We start from the raw sequence: 18,821 nt of genomic DNA on the forward strand, positions 1-18,821 counted from the left end.
GGTTCCCCTCCGCCCCCGGTGCCTCCGCCCGCGGGCCCTGTCGGGCTGTGCACGGCCAAAAGTTAGAATGTGTGGTGATGGTGTCCCAGGTAAGCGTCTTCCATGTGTTTTGCTCTACAATATCCTCGAATTATGTTTTTACAGTCATTTATTAGAGTGTAAAAAGAAAAAAAAATAAACGAAAGGAAAACGAAACCTTGCACTTTAAATTAAGTGGTCAACCCTCACTAGTTAGAAAGCATTCGACATAATTTCATAGAGGAGTAGTGGTTGAAAGGAACTAGTGTGTGACAGGAGGCCATTACCACCATGAAGTGGTAATGGAAGTGCTCTGCTATTTTAACTTTTATTTGCATATATAACAGTGTGCTGAACATAGCTGGTTTCAGTTTTTCAGTTTTGGTTCCTGTTCTCATGAAATTGCAGAAAGAATTAGATGCTACTGGAAGAAGTTAATGTACTCATCTTTCTGCGTTGAGATGAGAGATGTGTACAAATACCATGAACTTTAAGGATTAATTATGTATGATTTGTTGAATATACAGCCTGTACTTCACCCTTTGCCTCAGAAAGTTACATTTGAGCTTCAAGGCTTTGAGAAGATCTGAGGGAATGGCTGAGGGTCTTGGAGCAGCTTATGTATCAGGTCACGAGGTGTGGGGCTGAACTCCAAATAAGGATGATGGGGCCATTATTAAAGAGATCTGCAAAATAGTGAATTGAATGGAGAGGCTTTGGTTTATGATCTTGTTAGTGTACGAACTGGTCGGCCATCCGTTTAGGTCTTTGGATCGCAGTTTGTATCATGCAAAAGTGTGACATGTACCCAGAGCAGACCCACAATATTTTTAGTCAGAAGTCACCAAATTCTAGGAATCTGCATGTGTTGAAAGGGGAGTGGAGCTACTTGAAAGAGAGAGTCTGCTGGTGTTTGCTAACCAGACAAACTACCTGTGGCCCATGGAATCTCTGTAACTAAAATAATACTTTAGAGGCCAAAGAATTTTGGAATAAGGGTGTTCTGTAGGCTTGTACTATTTTTATTGTTACCTGTGCGTCAGCTTAGGGCCAATGCTGGCTGCAGAATAGTGGGCTTGGCTACATGGATGCTTTTGTTTTCTCTAAGTGTATATAGTTAAATAAATTTAGTAAATGACTAATGGTTATCATTGATTTAACTAATACGTTGTGGACATTATCCTGTAAGTGTATGCTTCTAGGTGCTCAGAACTTGGTGAGGAGAACCAGTCTTCTTGCAGTTTTTACACTGAGACATTAGAATAGGCTAAGGTGGGGTTTCTTGCCTTCAGAACTTTTTTCCTTATCTGTGAAAAGTGTCTGGGTTGATGTGTCCAGAAATATATACCACCACTGGTCATAGAATGATGAATACTTACTCTGGTGGAAGATTCTCCCTGGCTCACTCCTTCCTATAAATAAGGTGCATCTCATGGTAATTGATAATTACTTTCTTGTAAGTATCAAAACTTACTCCAGCAAATAGATAAGAAACAATAAAGGCTCTGAAATGAATCAAATTATCCCTTTGTTTTAGTATGACTGAGCAGGGGAAGATTAGAAATTGTTTCTGCAAACTCAAAAGAACACCCCTTTCTCTCTCAGTCGAGATTTGGAAAACTTTGTGCACAGCCATTATTTGTGAGGTCTTTTTACTGTGAAAAGTGAAGACCTTGGCTTTTTTTTTGTAGAGGTATCTTGTATTTTTTTTTGTAGAGGTATCTTATTTTTCATTGCCAGTGCAATGTGAGGTCTTTCCACTTTGATACATACTGCTATGTTTGCCTGTGTGAAGCCACTGTGTTAACTTAATTAATTGGAATCTGGATTTTGCTTTTTTTCCTATACACCTTCTGTTATTCTAAAATAGTGGTGTTAGAGCAAACTGTAATTTTATGTCTAGCTGTAAACAGTAATTGCTATTTTGATTCTAGTGCTACGTTCGATAAAGTGTTTGTATGAAGTTGTATCAATTTTGTAAACTAAATTTATATCCATTGTTTTAATAGTGAAGAAATTAAATACTTTGTACATCAGGCCAGTTTATCACTATGTGTGTTCGGTTTTTTTATAGATCATTGGCGTATTGGGGAGAAATGCCTTGCCCCTTGTTTTGAAAATGGAAAACTTCATGAAGGAACAATAACTTCTCTTGAAAAGGACAAGAATGGAAAATCATTTGCTGTTGTATCATTCTTGGAGTCTGAAGAAAGGAAAATACTAATAACAAAACTTTGTAAAGTCAAAGACAGTAGAGGACCCTGGAAAAGCTTAATATTTGATGAAGGTGATCTGGAAAAGCCATATTTTCCTGACCAAAATCTTCCATCTCCTGGAGTTGCTTTTAAATTATCTGACAATGGCGATTTTATCCCGTATACAATTAACAGATACCTGCGTGATTATCAAAGGGAAGGAGCCCAGTTTCTGTATAGACATTATGCTAATAAAAGAGGGTGTATTCTTGGAGATGATATGGGCCTTGGAAAGACAATACAGGTATTCTTTTTGTTTATTACAGAGGGAGAATGTAGTATTTTCTGGGATCTGTAAATCTTTTTTAAAAAACATTGTATTTATGAAATTTAGACCTCCCTCTGCTGTTGCAGAGATGGATGAGGCAGGACATGATGCCCAGGACAGCGCTCAGAGCCAGGAGTGCGTTACTGATTTAAGACTCACTTCTTACAGGCCATGAAACTGGGATGTGACTCTTTTTAGTATAAGCATGGGTAATTATGGTAGTTAAAATGTTAGTGTGTTGAATTTACTTTGAGGATTGCTACCTGCCTATCATGAAAGCAGTTTGCACTGGAGTACGCTAAAAGGACTTGAGACCCTTAGGTGACTCTTGCTTTTAAAATATCTTTTTCCTTTTTTCCTGAAAACAAAATAGTTTCACTGTTCTGGGAATGCAAAAGAACTGACACTTTCACTCCCATCTCTGGAAATAGTGCTTTGGGATTCCATGCTACTTCCATCACTCTTTTCACAATGCAGCTTGATTGATGAAAGGATAAAGTGTAGCTGGATTTTTTTCATTATGCTTTGAATCTGGAATTTGCATCCAACCTAAATTACTTATTTTTTACTTACTTGCTCCTTACTTGCTTTGCTATAATTAAGGTGATTTTACGTGTGGAAATTCTCTGCAGTCTGTCTGATTTAAAGTGAGTGGTTTGAGTTCTGTGAGAGATAGTCTTTGTCCCACTCTCTTTTGTCCTGCTCCATGTGTCCAGTGCAAGCTCATTTCTTCACTGACAAGAAGAAGAAGAAATTGTATCTGTTGTCTTTCCATTTAGGAGAATGTTGATAGATGCCTTTCAGCACAAAAAAAGTGTTGTCTTGTAGCAAACTTAACAAGAGGAGTGGATAAACTAAGCTGTCAAAACTCTGCATAGAGCATTCACAGGTGTATCATGGATTTGTATAAACAGCTGATGATGCTCTGTTAACAAATGCTTCATTTTAAGAGTGGCCATGTTTCTTGTCCGTGGTAGTTGAAGAGCTCAGTATTTATGGAAGACAGTTTCTACTCAGAGCTGCAAATAATCTGATTTCATATAGTAAGACATATCTATGTATTTATATATCTATCTGTATATATATGTGAAAGATAATAGTAAACTTCGGGGACGAAAACTAAATTTAGTTGTCATGATTGCATCTTGGATTTTTGAATCTCAGAGCTGATTCTATAGGCACATTTATCACAGTGACAGAGTGTTCCTATGTGATATTCGCATCTGATGGCTATTTCTTTTAATCTGTGTCAAGTTTTCAGAAGAAAGGTAGAGATTTCAAAGAATATCTTATGTGAAGATTATCATATATGAAGAATAACAAGAAAGGATTCTGTAGGTACAGAGGTCAGAAAAGGAAGGTTGAGGAGACTGATCTGAGGCAGTGGCAAACTCGTGCCTGACCAGTCTGGTGACCTTACATGATGAAATTATGGTAATGGTCAATGTGGGAAGATGGACAGATGTCTCTGCTTCTTGTAGGGCCTTTGATATGGTTGCACATGTCATCCTTAACTCCAAACTGGAGGTGGGTGGATTTGATGGATGGACAGTTCAATAAAGATAAAGAGTTGGCTGGCTGGCTGGCTGGCTGGCTGCAGCCAGGGAGTTGTGGTCAATACCTCTGTGTTGAGGTGGAGGCTGGTGATGAGTGATGTCCTCAGGCTCTGTTTTGAGCCCACTGCTCTGCAATGTTTACCTCAGTGACAGAGACAATGGGATCGAGTGCAATCTCAGCAAGTTTGCAAATGACACAAATCTGAGCAGTGCAGTTGACACAACAGAAGGATGCGATGCCATCCAAAGGGACCTGGACAAGCTTGAGAGTTGGGCCCATGAGAACCTTATGAAGTTCAGTAAGTCCAACTGCAAGGTGCTGCGCCTGGGCTAGGACACTCCTAGACATGAACACAAACTGAGAGAAGTTGTAGAGAGCAGCCCTGAGAAGGGTGACTGGGGGATTCGTGTGGGTGAAGAGCTGGATATGAGCCAGCAATGTGTGCTTGCAGCCTAGGGGTGCATCCGAAGCAGCATGTCCAGGAGGTCAAGAGAGGTGGTTCTTCCCCTCTGCGCCACTCTTCTGAGACCCCACCTGGAACACTGCATCCAACTCTGGGGTCCCCAGCACAGGAGGGATGTGCTGTTAGAGTAGGTCCAGAGGAAGCCACGAGGTGTTCCAAGGGATTGAGCACCTCTGTGAAGAGAGGTGGAGAGATTTGGGGCAGTTCTGCCAGGAGAAGAGAAGGCTCTTGGAGGACCTCATTGCGGCCTTCCAGTAACCTTTGTGTTCAGGTTGCATGGGGGCCTGAGCAATCAGGTCTAGTGAATGGCATCCTTGCCCATGGCAGGGATTGGAACGAAGTGATCTTTAAGGTTCGTTCCAACCCTTACCATTTTATGATTCTGTGATCTTGTGTATTTTTTATTAAACACAGTGTTTGTGTTCAATGTGTTCAAAGTTCAGCATGGGAAAGTCAGTTCAATGGATATGAAGTAAAATGGTAGAATTTGCTTGTTTAGAAAAGGTTAGTACATATGAAAAAATAAATTTAAACTTCATTGAATAACTGATACAGTCTTAGAAAAAGGTTGTCTTATGATTGTCAGTTGGCTGAAGTTTACTATTTCTGAATTATAGGATGGTTCATGAGATAGACTTTTCTAGTAATCGTTTGAATTTTAATGTTCTTTGTATTTCTGAACTGATTTTTGCTTTAAGTGTCCTGGCTATATGGTTCATTCATATCAAGCTGAAGTTTAGGTGAAGGCAAATAGAATAATGTTGTTTCTTAGTGATTACAGTCAACTAGGCATTTAGGTTGCTTTATGTAGAAGAGCCAAAGATTTTTGATAATGAGTTGCTGTTTCACTGCCTTTGCTACTCTTAGAAATATATGGGGCAAATTCTACCAAGAATGGAGAATGTGGAAAAGACATGGAGATTTATTGTTCAGTTGAATTTGATTCTAATTCTCAAAGGATTTAGAAGTAAATGTCATTAGTTAAACAACATATGCAAACTGGCAGTTCATCTCAATCTCAGTTTGTGAGATATTATGTATAAAAATATTTGGGTTACTTTTATTATACATAGCTTTCTTTTACTCTGTGGCCATACCTATGATGGTTTTTTTCTCTCTTCTGTCCATCCAACTACTCTTTTCAGGGAGGTGTTTTTCTGCACTCTGCTCTCCTGACTAGCTCTTTCTCCCCATCATTAGAGGGAGAAAGTTCTTTTTTTGGACATCAACAGTTGGTAGCTTTATCTCTAGCCTGCTATGAGCCGCTGTGTAGCAGCTACAAAAAGGAAGTGGCTTGAACGGGCTGCTCTGAATAAAAGGGGCCTGTTGAGATTTCAAAAGAGGAGCACCTCTCTGATGATGCACCTGGTCCTTGCTGCTACTTAGTCCATGGATGCCGTTTATCCCAAGTGAATTTTTAATTTGCATGTTCTGGCCAGATCTTCCTCTGCCTTCTTCCTGTTTTGGAATCTGATAGGAACAGTTTGGAATAGCCTGTGCTGGGATGTCCTTGCTGTGGTGTATTGTAATAAATGTGTTCTCATAATCACCTTGACTGGTTTGAAGTGGATGGGAGAATATGACACAAAAGAAAAAAAATGGTTTTGATGTCAACAACAGGAATTTGAAAGAATGGAACATACAGAAAAAGGTGTATTAGTAAAAAACAAACCTGTAGGATAAGCCTCTTCTTCCTTTTGCAGAAATAAAGTTGAGGGGATAGTTAGAGGATATCTGTTCCTTCTGTTTTCTCATCTGAAATTCAAGAACCCTGAAAAGGAGGAGAGTTGCAAGACAGACCTCATCTCTATTTTTTTCCTGGCTCATTCATACTCTGTCTCTTGTGTATTTTTGTGACATTTCCACTTAAAGAATAAAAGAGTGAGATAGAGCAATTAATTGCTCTTATCGTTAGTTCAAGGAGTTCTTGGGAATCCAGAGGAAGGAGGGGTCCCATTTTAAAACCAGATTTATTTAAAGCCAACAAACACCCCCTGCCTGCACACCCCAGAAAAATATCTTCCCCCCCCCACTAAACCAAACCACCTTCCAGAGTCCTGTCCAGGATTTTGTCCTAAATGTTTATTTTTTGTGGAATTCATTCAATTTCTTATTATACATAGTTACTGGAATTGTTTTCTTTCTCAAGGTCATTTCATTTTTGGCTGCAGTGCTGCACAAAAAGGGAACACGCGAGGATATTGAAAATAATATGCCGGAGTTTTTACTGCGGACAATGAAAAAGGGCTCAGATTGTAACCTCAAGAAGGTACAACTTTTAGAGATACTAGCTTAAGGATTTTGATGAAAGGCAATACTTGGATTTGTTTGGTTTTTTTGTTTGTTTGTTCTAGGAGTTTATGTACATTAATTTTTAAAATTCAGCTGCTGAAGTAGGATTTCATGCCTGTCCTGGTAGTGTTTGAGAAGCCTTCAATTTTCCAGACTGCCATAGTGCCCTCTCTCTCTAGTTGTTATTGTCTAATCTATTACTATGGTTCACCTGCACGAATGGAAAACATTTGGCAGTGTCTGGGTTAGATTTGTGGCTAGAGTACATTGAAAAACCCAGTGAGTAGGAAATTAGTGTTTTGTGATGATATTTTTAAAGTAAAAAAAGCATGTGTGTCTAAATAACAGGGTATTTAATTAAGACAAATCCATATTTTTGGGAAGTGTATTGCTAATAACCTTGTGATGTCCTGTGTTTTCTTGATTGGCTGTCATAATGTAGGAAGTAAGTCTGGCTGATAATCTAGGTAATGAAATACAGTGACAGCAAATAAAAGATACATGTAAAAGTTCTATGTGAATAAGATAAATCTGAAGATCATTTTAATTTTACCCATTACAGAAACCATGTGATTTCTATTTTCCATTGTTATTTTTATTTTGCTGCAATAGTTAGAGAATTTGACTGGCATAATGGGTCATATGACTGTAGCTCTGTGAATAATGGATACATGCTCCTCAGGAAATACAGGCTGAGAGGAGGGGGTAAAGGGATTTGCTTTACGTTCCTGTGCAAAGAAAGAGGAATGATTCTGACTCTTGATTGTTCGTGAGGGAAGAATGTCACTTTGAGGACATTTAATGTTGAAAGAGGTCACAGAGAGGTTGTAGGCCCCATCCATCCTTATGCGCTTTTGAAGACCTCAGTTGGCTAAGCCTGGGTTTGAAGTCAGTATTGCCACTGCTTTGACTATAAAGTTGGACTTAAAATGTCCCAAGGTCACTTCCTACCTCTTTGATTTTATTATCCTGTGATACTAAGTGAATTGTATGAGCTGTCCTAATTTTTTTAACTCTTTTCAGGACTATCTGTTTTCAAGTCACATGATGACTAGACTTATAGATTTGAGGAAGCTGCTTACCCTCTTAATCCTTTTATTTTCTCCATTTGTAAAACATTTTATGGTATACAGATGCGATGACAACACAAAATGATAGTGTTTCACATCTTACTGCATTTGTTGAGAGTATAATTTAATTAAGTAGTGTTTTTTAGTATTTAATTTTACTATGACAGTATTTTTCTACTCCATTATATACTTACTCAGGGTAAACTGATTACTTTTGAATTTATATTAACTTTAGATATTTTCCATATATCCTTTGAAATGGCAGAATTAAGCAGTCAGACTGCTCAGAGCAGTAAAATAGTCAAGATCTTGACTTCCATTATTGAGAAATTGCTATGTTGTAGTTTTTCTGGTGATATTGTAATATATATTTGTTTTCAGACTTTCCTCATAGTGGCCCCTCTTTCAGTGCTGTACAACTGGAAGGATGAGTTAGACACATGGGGATACTTTAAAGTCTCTGTCTTACATGGCAGTAAAAAAGATGATGACATGAGTCGCATCAAGCAAGGGAAATTTGAAGTTGCTCTTACAACATATGAGAAACTTCGCCTGTATTTGGACGAATTTAACAGGTAATAGTTTTAATATGTTTTGGTACGCACTGATTTTTAACTGTCTAATTGTGCATTGTTCTTTTCAAGGACTTTTTTCCATGCAACATATTTGCTGTTAAATCAATTGACTCACTGTGCAGCAGAGAAGAATCCCTGTACTACTGAATTTATCCTGTAGTACTGAATTTAACCTGTAGAGTTCTGGTGGGTTGACCTTGGCTGGACACCAGGTGCTCACCAAGCCACTCTATCAGTCTCTTCCCAGCTGGACAGGGAAGAGAAATTAAGATAAAAACCAGCTCTTCAGTTGAGATGAGGCAGCTTACTAAAGCAAAAGTTTAGGCATGCACAAACAAAGACGGGGAAGAAAAGGTTTATTTTCTGTTTCCCATGAGCTAGCAGTGTTGAGCGACTTCCTGGGAAATGGTGCTTCTGCACACGTAGCAGTTGCTCTAAAAAGCAAACATCATAAATAACAAATGCCCCATTCCTCCTCCTTTCCTTCGCTTTTATATCTGAGCTGATACCATATGGGATGAATTATCCCTTTGGTCAGTTTGGGTCAGCTGGCCAGGTTTTGTCCCCTCCCAGGATCTTACCCATTCCCAGTCTGCTGATGTGGGGTGAATGTTGAGAGACAGTGCTGATGCTCTGCCAGCACTGCTCAGCAGTATCCAAAGCACTGGTGTGTAACAACACCTTTTGAGCTACCTACAGACCAGTGAGAGCTGCTGTGGGAAAATTAACTGCATCTCAGCCAAACTCAATGCAACTGTCTTTGTAATGGGACACTTAGTAGCAGTAAGTGTTTGAATAGTTCCCATAAAAACAGTCTTTGCTGGTAACACAGTTACAAAATGTTCTCTGAAAGATGCAGGAATTGCCTGCCTGGAACCTGATGACTGATAAAAGATGCATAGAAAGTATTTCTGTCTGTCAATATAAGGAGAGCAATCGCCTGGAATTTTTAGCAAACGCTCAAAAAGCTATTTTCCTTGTAATTTGCTCTTTTCACCAGTTTGATGAGATTATTGAACCCTAAAAGCTTTGAGATTTAAACCTACACATTTCTTTCCAATCCTAAAGGTCCTTTTCCCCTAAGTCATCTTGGAAGTAGGGTACGAATTGTGTCAGTGGCTGGTGGTAGCAGCTTGCCCTCAGCAGCTGATATAAGTGGATCTGCAGGTCTTGACATTTCAGGTGTTGGGAAAGGTCTAGGCCCCAGAGAGTACCTTAGTTTTCTGGAGATCCATAATCAAAACGATCAGATCTTCATTTCTGCTCAGGTCTGAAGTACAGAGAGTAGAGAAGTACAGATAGAAGAGTAAAGTAGTTTTGTTATCAACTATTTGTGTTCTTTCTGAGGAACTCCTCATGCTTGATCATGGAATAGACTGTGGTCAGGAAACAGGTGCATGTGTGGAGGAGATCTAATCTGTGGCTGCCTGCAAATACATTTCTTCAACATGCAGATTATCAAACTGTTTCTGCACAGGATGTGACTGGACGGGCCTGTGATCTCAACAACAGGAGAAACTTTGTGTCTTGCTTCAATACAGTGATGGATTGGCCTCAAAAGCTGCTCTTAAGTAATTAGCTGTCAGGAATAAGAATATATATGCTCAGTTATGCATGTAAATCAGTATGAGAGATTTAAGTGGAAGGAGCTAGGATATGAACATCCATTAGACTTTTCAGAAACTCCCATTTTTAGCATATTTTGCGAATGTAGGAAATTAAACATGAATGAATGTATTTAGTGATTAGCAAAAATGCCACAAGATCAGCCTTCATTAGTGAACTAAATGCAGCTTGTTCAGGAGACGCTTTCTACTAAACATCTCTAAACATGTCTGTTTCAGCTTTTTGCAGCATATCGATCTGGATATGGTTATGTTCTGAAATATTCATATATATAAATTTAACTCATAAAGTTAGTAAATCTCTTCCTAGGGACTTGAAGTCTTTCTTTATTATTATCTCAGTATACAGGCCATTCTACCCCTAAGTTTTATTCTTGAATTGGCTGCAAAATATCTTTTGGTCACTGCTTATAGCTATGTTCCTTGTCATCACAATCCCAAAATATTAAAATTCCTCTGCTATACTGGTATTGTATATGTTTTCTTGAGTGATACTTTACTGTAGGAAACCATGCAGATTGAAATGTTTTCAGTTCACTGGTATTTGCCTTGGATAATTTTTGTTGGTAAAATGAAGCATACCTATGTTAAGTGTATTTCGGTAGTTTACCTCCAGAGACTTACTTATTAGTGAATCATAATTATGAGTGGAGTTAATTTTAGTGAGATATGCTGGATTCATTGGTCCACAGATTGAAAGCTTCTTTGTTCACAGAAAGCATTTGATACAGGAAACAGGAAGTTATTTATTTTATGATGTAGTTTGGCCATTATGTTCAACTATGTTAATTGAATTTACTAAACAAACAATATAAGGAAATGGAGTGATATTATATAACAAAACAGGGAAATCAAAAAGTAATAATGTGTTATAATCACAGCTATTTGTGTGACTGGTTTCTCTTTTTGTATGTATGTGGGATGATGGGACAAGTAGTGTCAATTAATGAAATCTTTTTTTGATCTGCAGTATAGAGTGGTCTGCTGTGATAGTGGATGAAGCACACAGAATCAAGAATCCAAAGGCTCAAATAACTCAAACCATGAAGTCATTAAAATGCCGTGTTCGCATAGGTCTTACTGGAACCATTCTTCAAAACAATATGAAGGAGCTGTGGTGTGTTATGGACTGGTAAATATTTTCTTTTATGTTTAAACACCTCTGTGTGTTGACTGTGCAATGGGGTTGGGGCAGGACTGGATGCTATGGACCCCTCTGTGTTATAAAAAAACAACAACAAAACACAGCCCTCGACCTCAAAACACCTGCTTTTTTTTGAGAATATAACTTACTGGGGAGGTAAAGCTCCTGGTGTTTTACAGTTGCTTAATACATTTGGAGTTCATCCCAGCTGGCTACTTTGGGGAATTTGGGAAGTAGTTAGAATTATTCTTCCTCCACCTCCCATATTACTCCTTTTTCACTTCTTCTTTTTTTTTTCTTTTTTCTTTTTTTTTTTCCCTAGAGACACTCTTTTTTTCTTCTGTTCTTCACCCAGTAGATAGGGAATCATTACACAACCTTGACCAACATAGTGCCTTTGCTCTGTCCAGTATGTGCAGGTCATTCTGACCTACTTGGAGGATGAAAATAATAATATTTTGCTTTTTTTTTTGAAAATGCATAAGTACACATATTTGAAAAGTAACAGTCTTGTCCAGAAAAACTTTTAATGGTCAAGGAGAAGTGCAACTCACCATAGATACAAATTTAAATCTCCTGGGAATGCTTTGCAGAGGAAAAACAAAGCAAATATACTTTAAATATAAGGATATACGGAACAGAAATAGCAGGAAGAATATTCTAAGCTTAGTCTTGCATCTGGTTCATTAAAACTATGCTGATATTGTTAGTAAATTGTTCCAATGTATAATGCTGCCAACAGTTACTAAATTCTTTCTACCATTGGGTTTCTCAAGATTTTATTTAGTTAATTGTAATATCTGCATATTCTGATTTCATAAAACCAGCAAAAATTGAAAACATGACTGTTTAACTTCCAGTTTAGGCTCCTCAACACTAGCAGCCTTGTAGTTTAGAGCTTCTTTATAATTGTGATTTCTGTTGTTCTGCTAAACTTTTTCTTTTCTTGATATTGGAACCCTTTTCCTGAGGGGTATGTCTTAGCATTTGAGAATCACAGAAAACAAAGGAAAAATGGCACATCTTAAAATAGTATATGTTTCTATTTGTACTTAAAATTTTTAGTGGTTTCTCTAGTGACTGCTACTTTAAGATAGCTTGCTGTTGGTCAGAAAAAAAAATTTATGGTATGCTTTAAATCAGTGAATCAATCCCCCATCCCCTTTTGTTTTTCAATAGGGCTGTACCAGGACTTTTAGGCAGCAGAGTACATTTCAAGAAGAAATTTTCTGATCCAGTGGAGCATGGCCAGAGGCACACTGCAACTAAAAGAGAGCTAGCAACAGGTCGTAAGGCCATGGTGAAGCTAGCAAGAATAATGTCTGGCTGGTTTCTGAGACGTACCAAAGCACTTATCAGTGATCAGTTGCCAAAAAAGGAAGACAGAGTAAGAGTGCCTTCACATTTCGAATACAATGCTAATGAATGTATCTCTTCTTTTTTGTTTCCTTGTTGTATTTTCTCTCTTGCATCATGTCTGTAGTTTATAGTTCTCTCTTCGTCTTTTTAACTTGAGAAGAATCCATAGCCTTGGAAAAAGTACACTTGAAGTAGTGTGCTTTGTTCACGTAATTACTATGATTGCACATTGAAATGGAGTTAATCAAGCATGAAAATGCTCAGCCAGTCTTCTGATTAGTGATTTACACATCTGTTTTATGTATGTTTTTGTCCTTATCTCTGCAAGCCCAAAGCAAGGTACGTAAATGTATGTCTTGAAATTTTGTGCAGAACTTCGGAATTTGCATCTTGAAGCTTTGTGTATGGAACAGTATGCTTTTAACTCCTTCATTTTCAATCCTGAAATAAAAGAAAAATCTCAGACAGAATGATTCTGTGATAGGCCTGTAATCCTGTTCATCTGATGCAATTGTAAATATTACATGAAATTATAATACTTTATTGATATAGATAAGAGTTCTGCGAAATATTTTCTTCTGAGTTGACAAATATGTAAGTTTGCATCTGGTTTTATTTTCAGAATTTGGTGTTTTTTCTTCATCCTTAGTTTATAATAATGTCATCTGGGCAGTCTTCTGAAGGAAAGATTAACACAAACATCAGTCTGTCTCCTTTCTGAATCTAGCAGGTTTTATTCTTTTCATTATCTTGTTAATGTGAGTATATGTTCAAGTTACTGCTGTATTATTGTAGCTCAGCATGGTGCTGCTGCTATGTGGATAGCGTAGGTTAAGGAATGATGTTGGGATTTCTGTCTCCTGCTGCTTAAGACTAAAGATGTCATGGAGATGCCACCCATGGTCTTTCAGAAGAGGGATCAGAGTTTTCACCATAGCACTTTGTAGATCCATGCCTTCTCATTGTTTATTCTGTTTGTCCCACTTTAGGCTTGTGGTAGTGCCCTACAGCAGCTAATGCCTAAAAAGGGGAAAGAAAGGGCAAAATAAACACCTTGCAAAACAGAGAGAAATCTGTAATTGACATTGTGCATTTACTTCTCTCACTTTCGTTCCTCCTCCTATTCCTTCACAAAAGCCATGTTTAAAGATTTTGAGCAAAATAACAGCAGGTTCTTGTAGAATGATATTGATATTCTTTGTAGAATTTTAGGGTGGAATAAAATAAGTATGCATACATTTTGCTACAGTTTTATGCTATTTTGGTGTCAAGATCCACTTTTTTTTCATTTGGTGGTAGAATAATTTCCTGTGTAACTATTTGAGCAAGTGTAGAATTTATTTCTACTTTATTTTCAGTGATCTGTGATTTGGTGGGGTTTTTTTTATGCAGTGTTTTTTTGCCTTTCATTGTATGATGCACATGATAGTGTTTCTTGTGTTTTCTCGTTGGCAGATGGTGTTTTGTTCCCTCACTGAATTCCAGAGGGCTGTGTATCAGGCTGTGCTAGAGACAGATGATGTAACCTTGGTGTTAAGAGCAGGAGAGCCCTGTAACTGCAACAGTGGGCGTAAGAGGAAGAACTGTTGTTACAAAGTAAGAACTTGGCACTGTTTGGATTTTAGCACATAGTCTTTTGAATTTCTTAAGAGACTCTCTGCTGTTGAGGAGCTGATTGAAATATTTGCCTAGTTGTAGCTCATCTGTCTGGGACATCCCAGCTGGAAACACGGGGAGCTGCATCGCCAGCATGATAGAGTTAAGCACTTTGAGGTTACTGCCAAGCTGCTTTGCACGCCCTGAGCAGGTGATTGTTCCCTATGCAGTAAATTCTGGATCTTTTGTATTAATAGATGCACCTGTGATTTAGTTGATACTGGCAAGGGCACTGCATTGAGATGTTCAGTATGTGTCAGGCATGCTGCTGCCAGGTGCCTCAGGCAGTTTGTGCAGAAGCTGAGAATGGGAAGCTGGCTGAACTCAGCAGGCTGCCTGGGTAGTTCGTTGTGTTCTAACTGCAGTCATGCTTTTCTGTGCCATTAAATATTCACTTTGCCTTGCTTCATGAGGGGAGAAGTGTAACAGCAACCACAGAGCACTAGTCGAACTTCGTCCATGAGTAACAGCTTTGCAGATTTCTTTAATCTTCTCTGGACTTCTTTAAACCTTGATCAGTCTAGCTTTGTATTTGTTTTGCTTACCTCACTCAGTAGGCTCAGATTAAGCACATCTTTTAAACATTTAGAAGCATATGTCACATGCTTGTTTCTCCCTTTTATCTCTCTGGCCTGCTCTGATTCTTGTGTAGTGTTTTGAGTCTTTTTCCAAATGATGTAGCTTCTTCAGTCTCCTACATCTTTATTTATGAGCAATTCCCTTATCAGTTTTGTTTAATATTCCATGGATACTAGCCCTCTTTGCAGGCTTTTGTTTCTAGTGATGTTTTGTAGAAAAAAAGAAATGCTGGTGGACTTGATTCACGAAAGGGCAGTAGGCAGGCCTGCAGATAGTTGAGTGCCCTTATGGACTGTTTTATTCCAAATTTAACTGTGAAATTTAGTAACTTGAGAAGGCAAAGGAAAACAAATATTGATCAAGCCAGAAGCCAGCCAGCCATAACTAGGAAGATAGCTGATGCTGTTGCACAGTTGCTGTTGCACTGGAGAATGTCTGAAGCTTGAATTATGCTATTTGAGATGCTTGTAAAGCTTTTGCTGGAGAGAAAAGTAAAGTTAGCAGTTGAAAGGTAAGAAGTCGTTCAAACTAGTCTTGCTTGATTTAATTAGTTATAAAGTTACCATCTTCTTGTTTAGTGAAGAATTCTTGGTTATCTCCATGGGATGTCTGTAGAAGTTACTATCTGAAATGTTTAGCAAGCAATGAACATAGCTGTAGGGTTTTTTTCTTATTGAGAAGATGTTTCTATTAATAGGGTGATAAAGCTGAAGAAAAAGCAAAATTTGATTCATTTTTATCAGAAATACAGTGTTCATCACTTGGTGATAGTATTGTTAATGCATTAAACCTGGTAAGAATAGCATTTATTTGGGATTATGACTTATTTTCAGTAGTATTTGCATAATTTTTTTTTTTTGTAGGTAAATGCACATGGTGAAACGATTAAGTCATTGCGCTTCAGTTACCTAATGATCCTACAGAAGGTTGCAAATCATGCTGCACTGCTGCAGACAGACAACACTAGCAAACTGCAGGTTAGTGTCAGCAGTGTCTAAAAAATGGACTTTTGGAAGATAAATGGGATGAGAACTCTTGAATGAAAATTGCTGCTGGCCTCCTTATAAGTCTTAACTAACTGCAATTAAGATATTTTGTAAGATTCCTTTTCCATTCAGTCATACAGAATGCATACCTTATAAAGATGTTATACACAACAACGTGTTCATTTAGTTGATTCATATCTGAAAGTAAGGGTTATAAAACATTGAAGAAGTTAGAAGAGAGAGTAATTTTTCATGATTTCTAATAGCACTTCATAAATGTAAGAAAAACATAAATTTTTGTTCCATTTATGAAGAGTGCCTATAAGAGGACTGTCTTTGTGCAAATAAACAAATAATAGATAATTAGAATGTTTTTTTTCCTTTAGTACTTTATGTTAAGAGCTGAGTTTATTTAAATAATGAGAAACATGTTTTAGAAAAAATTGCTCAAGATCAGTATCAGCTTATCTTATTACTATGGCAAACAACCAGACCCACAAACGGCAGTTTCAGAAATGCTTGTTTGTGAGCCTTAAGATCCAGGAATGAGGAAGGGGATTTAGGGACATTACAATTTTTTCTTAGAATTTATCAAGGAAGAGATATCGGAATGTCCTAGTTAATTTTGCGAGTTTGTTCCATTAAAGCGGTTTTGCTTTTTCATAAATGTTACTTTTAGTGTTCAGCACACTACACACAGCATATAGCCAGATGTTTTTAGTGGGCTTTTTTGTGTATTGCAGATGTAGTTTTTGTTGTAATAACATCTGATATTTAAATAACCTCTGAAATAATGGAATGCAAGTATTTTGTGACTTACAGTCTTCTGCATCATGCATAATTATTAATTTTACCCACATCTACTAAGAAACTAATACTTAGTAGCTTCTCTTACCTTGAGTATTGAAGGCCCTTATGTGTGTAAGGTGAGAGTTGTGATCTTTTCTTTCTCTCTGTAAAAGTGTACTTAAAGTGTGTTTAAGTTCAGAGCTAAATTTAGCAATAGAGCTTTATGTGGCTTTAGAACGCCTTAAGTCCATTTCCTGTACAGTTTTTGTTGTGGAACAATATGTAATTCCCATACTGGCTTGCCCTAAAGAGTCAGGAGAAATGTTGGTGCAGAACCCTTGGATAGTGCAAATGTCAAGGCAAGAGAATTTTTTGAAGCTGACAATTCGGGCCAGGAGAAGACATTCTGAATACAATCCATGATTTCAGATTAGCAGTCTCTTTTTTTTTTAATGAAACGAAGCAAAACACACAGGTTATGTTTTATCCAGGAGTTTTGTAGTGAACTAAATTAAAAACTACATCACTTTGCTTGAGATACTTTGGCAGATCATGTTTCAACCTGTTTAACTCTTTGCATGGCTTAAAATAGCTCTGATTTTTAACACCTGTTCAATCTTTCTGCTTTTCTTCCAGGAAGCGCATATCAAACGAGTTTGCAGCCAGGTATTTTCCAGTTTTCCAGATTTTATGCAGTTAAGCAGAGATGCAGCCTTTGAAACTATTTCAGATCCAAAATATAGTGGAAAAATGAAGGTAAACCCCTTCCTTAGAAGAAAAACAAATTTTATTAATAGTAATAGATTTGGCCTATATTATATGTGTTGCAGTGTGATGTAATACCCTGTTTCAGCTATCCCAGTTCCTCCCTCAGGTGTGCCAACGACCTCTCCCTTCCCTTCCCCCTTGCCCCCTTGCTAAGTGCTGTCTGTCAATTTTAACATTCCAGCAAGGGCGTCGTGTGATTGGCAAAGTTCAAAAGATGCTTCTCAGCCCTGGGGTCATTGGGCTATCCAAGTGTCATTTGTCCACTGAGACTTCCCCCCTCCTTCCTGGTTGGTGGCATATCTACCGCTTCCCTCTCCCTCTCCCCGGGCTTAAAAGACATGGCGACCACGCAGTTCTTGGTTCTGTTGGAGCTGTTGCAACATTCAGAGGTCTGTGACCTAGGAATAAAGCTCTGGATCAAACCCTCCAGCAGGACCTGTCTCCTTTTTCCTTCACCATCGCCTGAAGCCTTTCCACCAGAGGTAAACCTGAGTTCCTGCTTGCCTGGGCTTGTCGCAAGCGCCAGCTGCAACATACAGCCAGCCGAAGGTGTCTCTGGGGTGAGACCACCACAGCTGCCGCCTTTGGTACAGCATCAAGGCCAGACGAGCCCAGGCACGTTCCTTCATGCATCAGTATTTATCTGGGCAAAGACTGGATAAGAATAATCTGTGATGCTAAAATTTTCTGAGACTTTAGCTTCACATGTTTGATGGTGGGCATGGAAATGACCCTTGTAGTCAACAGAATTATTGTTGCATGAAACCATGAATTCTGGTGACAATCAGAAATACTTGGCAAAGAAAAGGAAGCGAAACAAAATCATTATGGGCTTAATGATTTGTGCACAGATTCAATTTTGTGTGTAGTTCCAATCTCTCCTCTCAAAAAGCAGATGTTAAGCTTTGAAAAGGTTCAGAGGACAGAGAAGGGCCACAAGTGTGATTCGTAACTGTGTCAGAAGCAGCCAAGTAGGCTGGGACCCTCCAGACTGTAAAGAATGTCTTAGGGTAAATGTGAGTGGGACCTACACAATCATGGAATAGCATGGAACTGGTGAAAATATACCGAGTGCTTACTGATTTCTTGAACCCTTTGGACATTAGGTGCAAATAATAGTAGTTGTGCTGAAGATGACCAAAATAAATGTGTCCAGTATGAATCTGTGAAACCCCTCATGTCAGCAACTGTCTTTCTCTGGTTTCAGAGAGGAGCAAAATATGATGTGATGATGTATAGTGTAGATTATTATGATGTTGTTTAATGTAGATGAGAAGTATGTCTACTATAACTAATTAAGAAGAAAGCCATACTAGTTTTAGTAGTACTCTGGAGCTGAGTGTGACTGGGAGGGTTAGAAGCTATGCAGAATTTTGGCTCTCTATAAAACTGGATATTAACATTTTCTTCTTGGGAA

The 18,821-nt window shown here is 38.2% G+C and overlaps 1 protein-coding gene across 6 annotated transcripts in view; it reads left to right on the forward strand.

Annotated features, from left to right (window-relative positions):
• The first annotated feature begins 6 nt into the window (after window positions 1–6).
• The window catches only part of ERCC6L2 (ERCC excision repair 6 like 2), a 53,043-nt gene continuing 34,228 nt past the window's right edge, over window positions 7–18,821 (forward strand). For 5 of the 6 annotated variants that reach the window (XM_031061828.1, XM_031061830.1, XM_031061831.1 and 2 more), the window contains exons 1-9: window positions 7–89; window positions 2,093–2,517; window positions 6,711–6,830; window positions 8,305–8,498; window positions 11,094–11,255; window positions 12,447–12,654; window positions 14,082–14,222; window positions 15,725–15,838; window positions 17,273–17,392. In XM_031061828.1, coding sequence (XP_030917688.1) covers window positions 68–89; window positions 2,093–2,517; window positions 6,711–6,830; window positions 8,305–8,498; window positions 11,094–11,255; window positions 12,447–12,654; window positions 14,082–14,222; window positions 15,725–15,838; window positions 17,273–17,392 — 1,506 coding nt within the window. In that variant the 5' untranslated portion in view covers window positions 7–67. Of the gene's footprint in view, window positions 90–2,092; window positions 2,518–6,710; window positions 6,831–8,304; window positions 8,499–11,093; window positions 11,256–12,446; window positions 12,655–14,081; window positions 14,223–15,724; window positions 15,839–17,272; window positions 17,393–17,585; window positions 18,002–18,821 lie in introns of those variants that run through there. The other variant, XM_031061833.1, reaches the window with a different exon arrangement.

The sequence above is a fragment of the Geospiza fortis genome, unplaced genomic scaffold (assembly GCF_000277835.1).
Source record: "Geospiza fortis unplaced genomic scaffold, GeoFor_1.0 scaffold325, whole genome shotgun sequence".
Lineage (NCBI taxonomy): Eukaryota > Metazoa > Chordata > Aves > Passeriformes > Thraupidae > Geospiza > Geospiza fortis.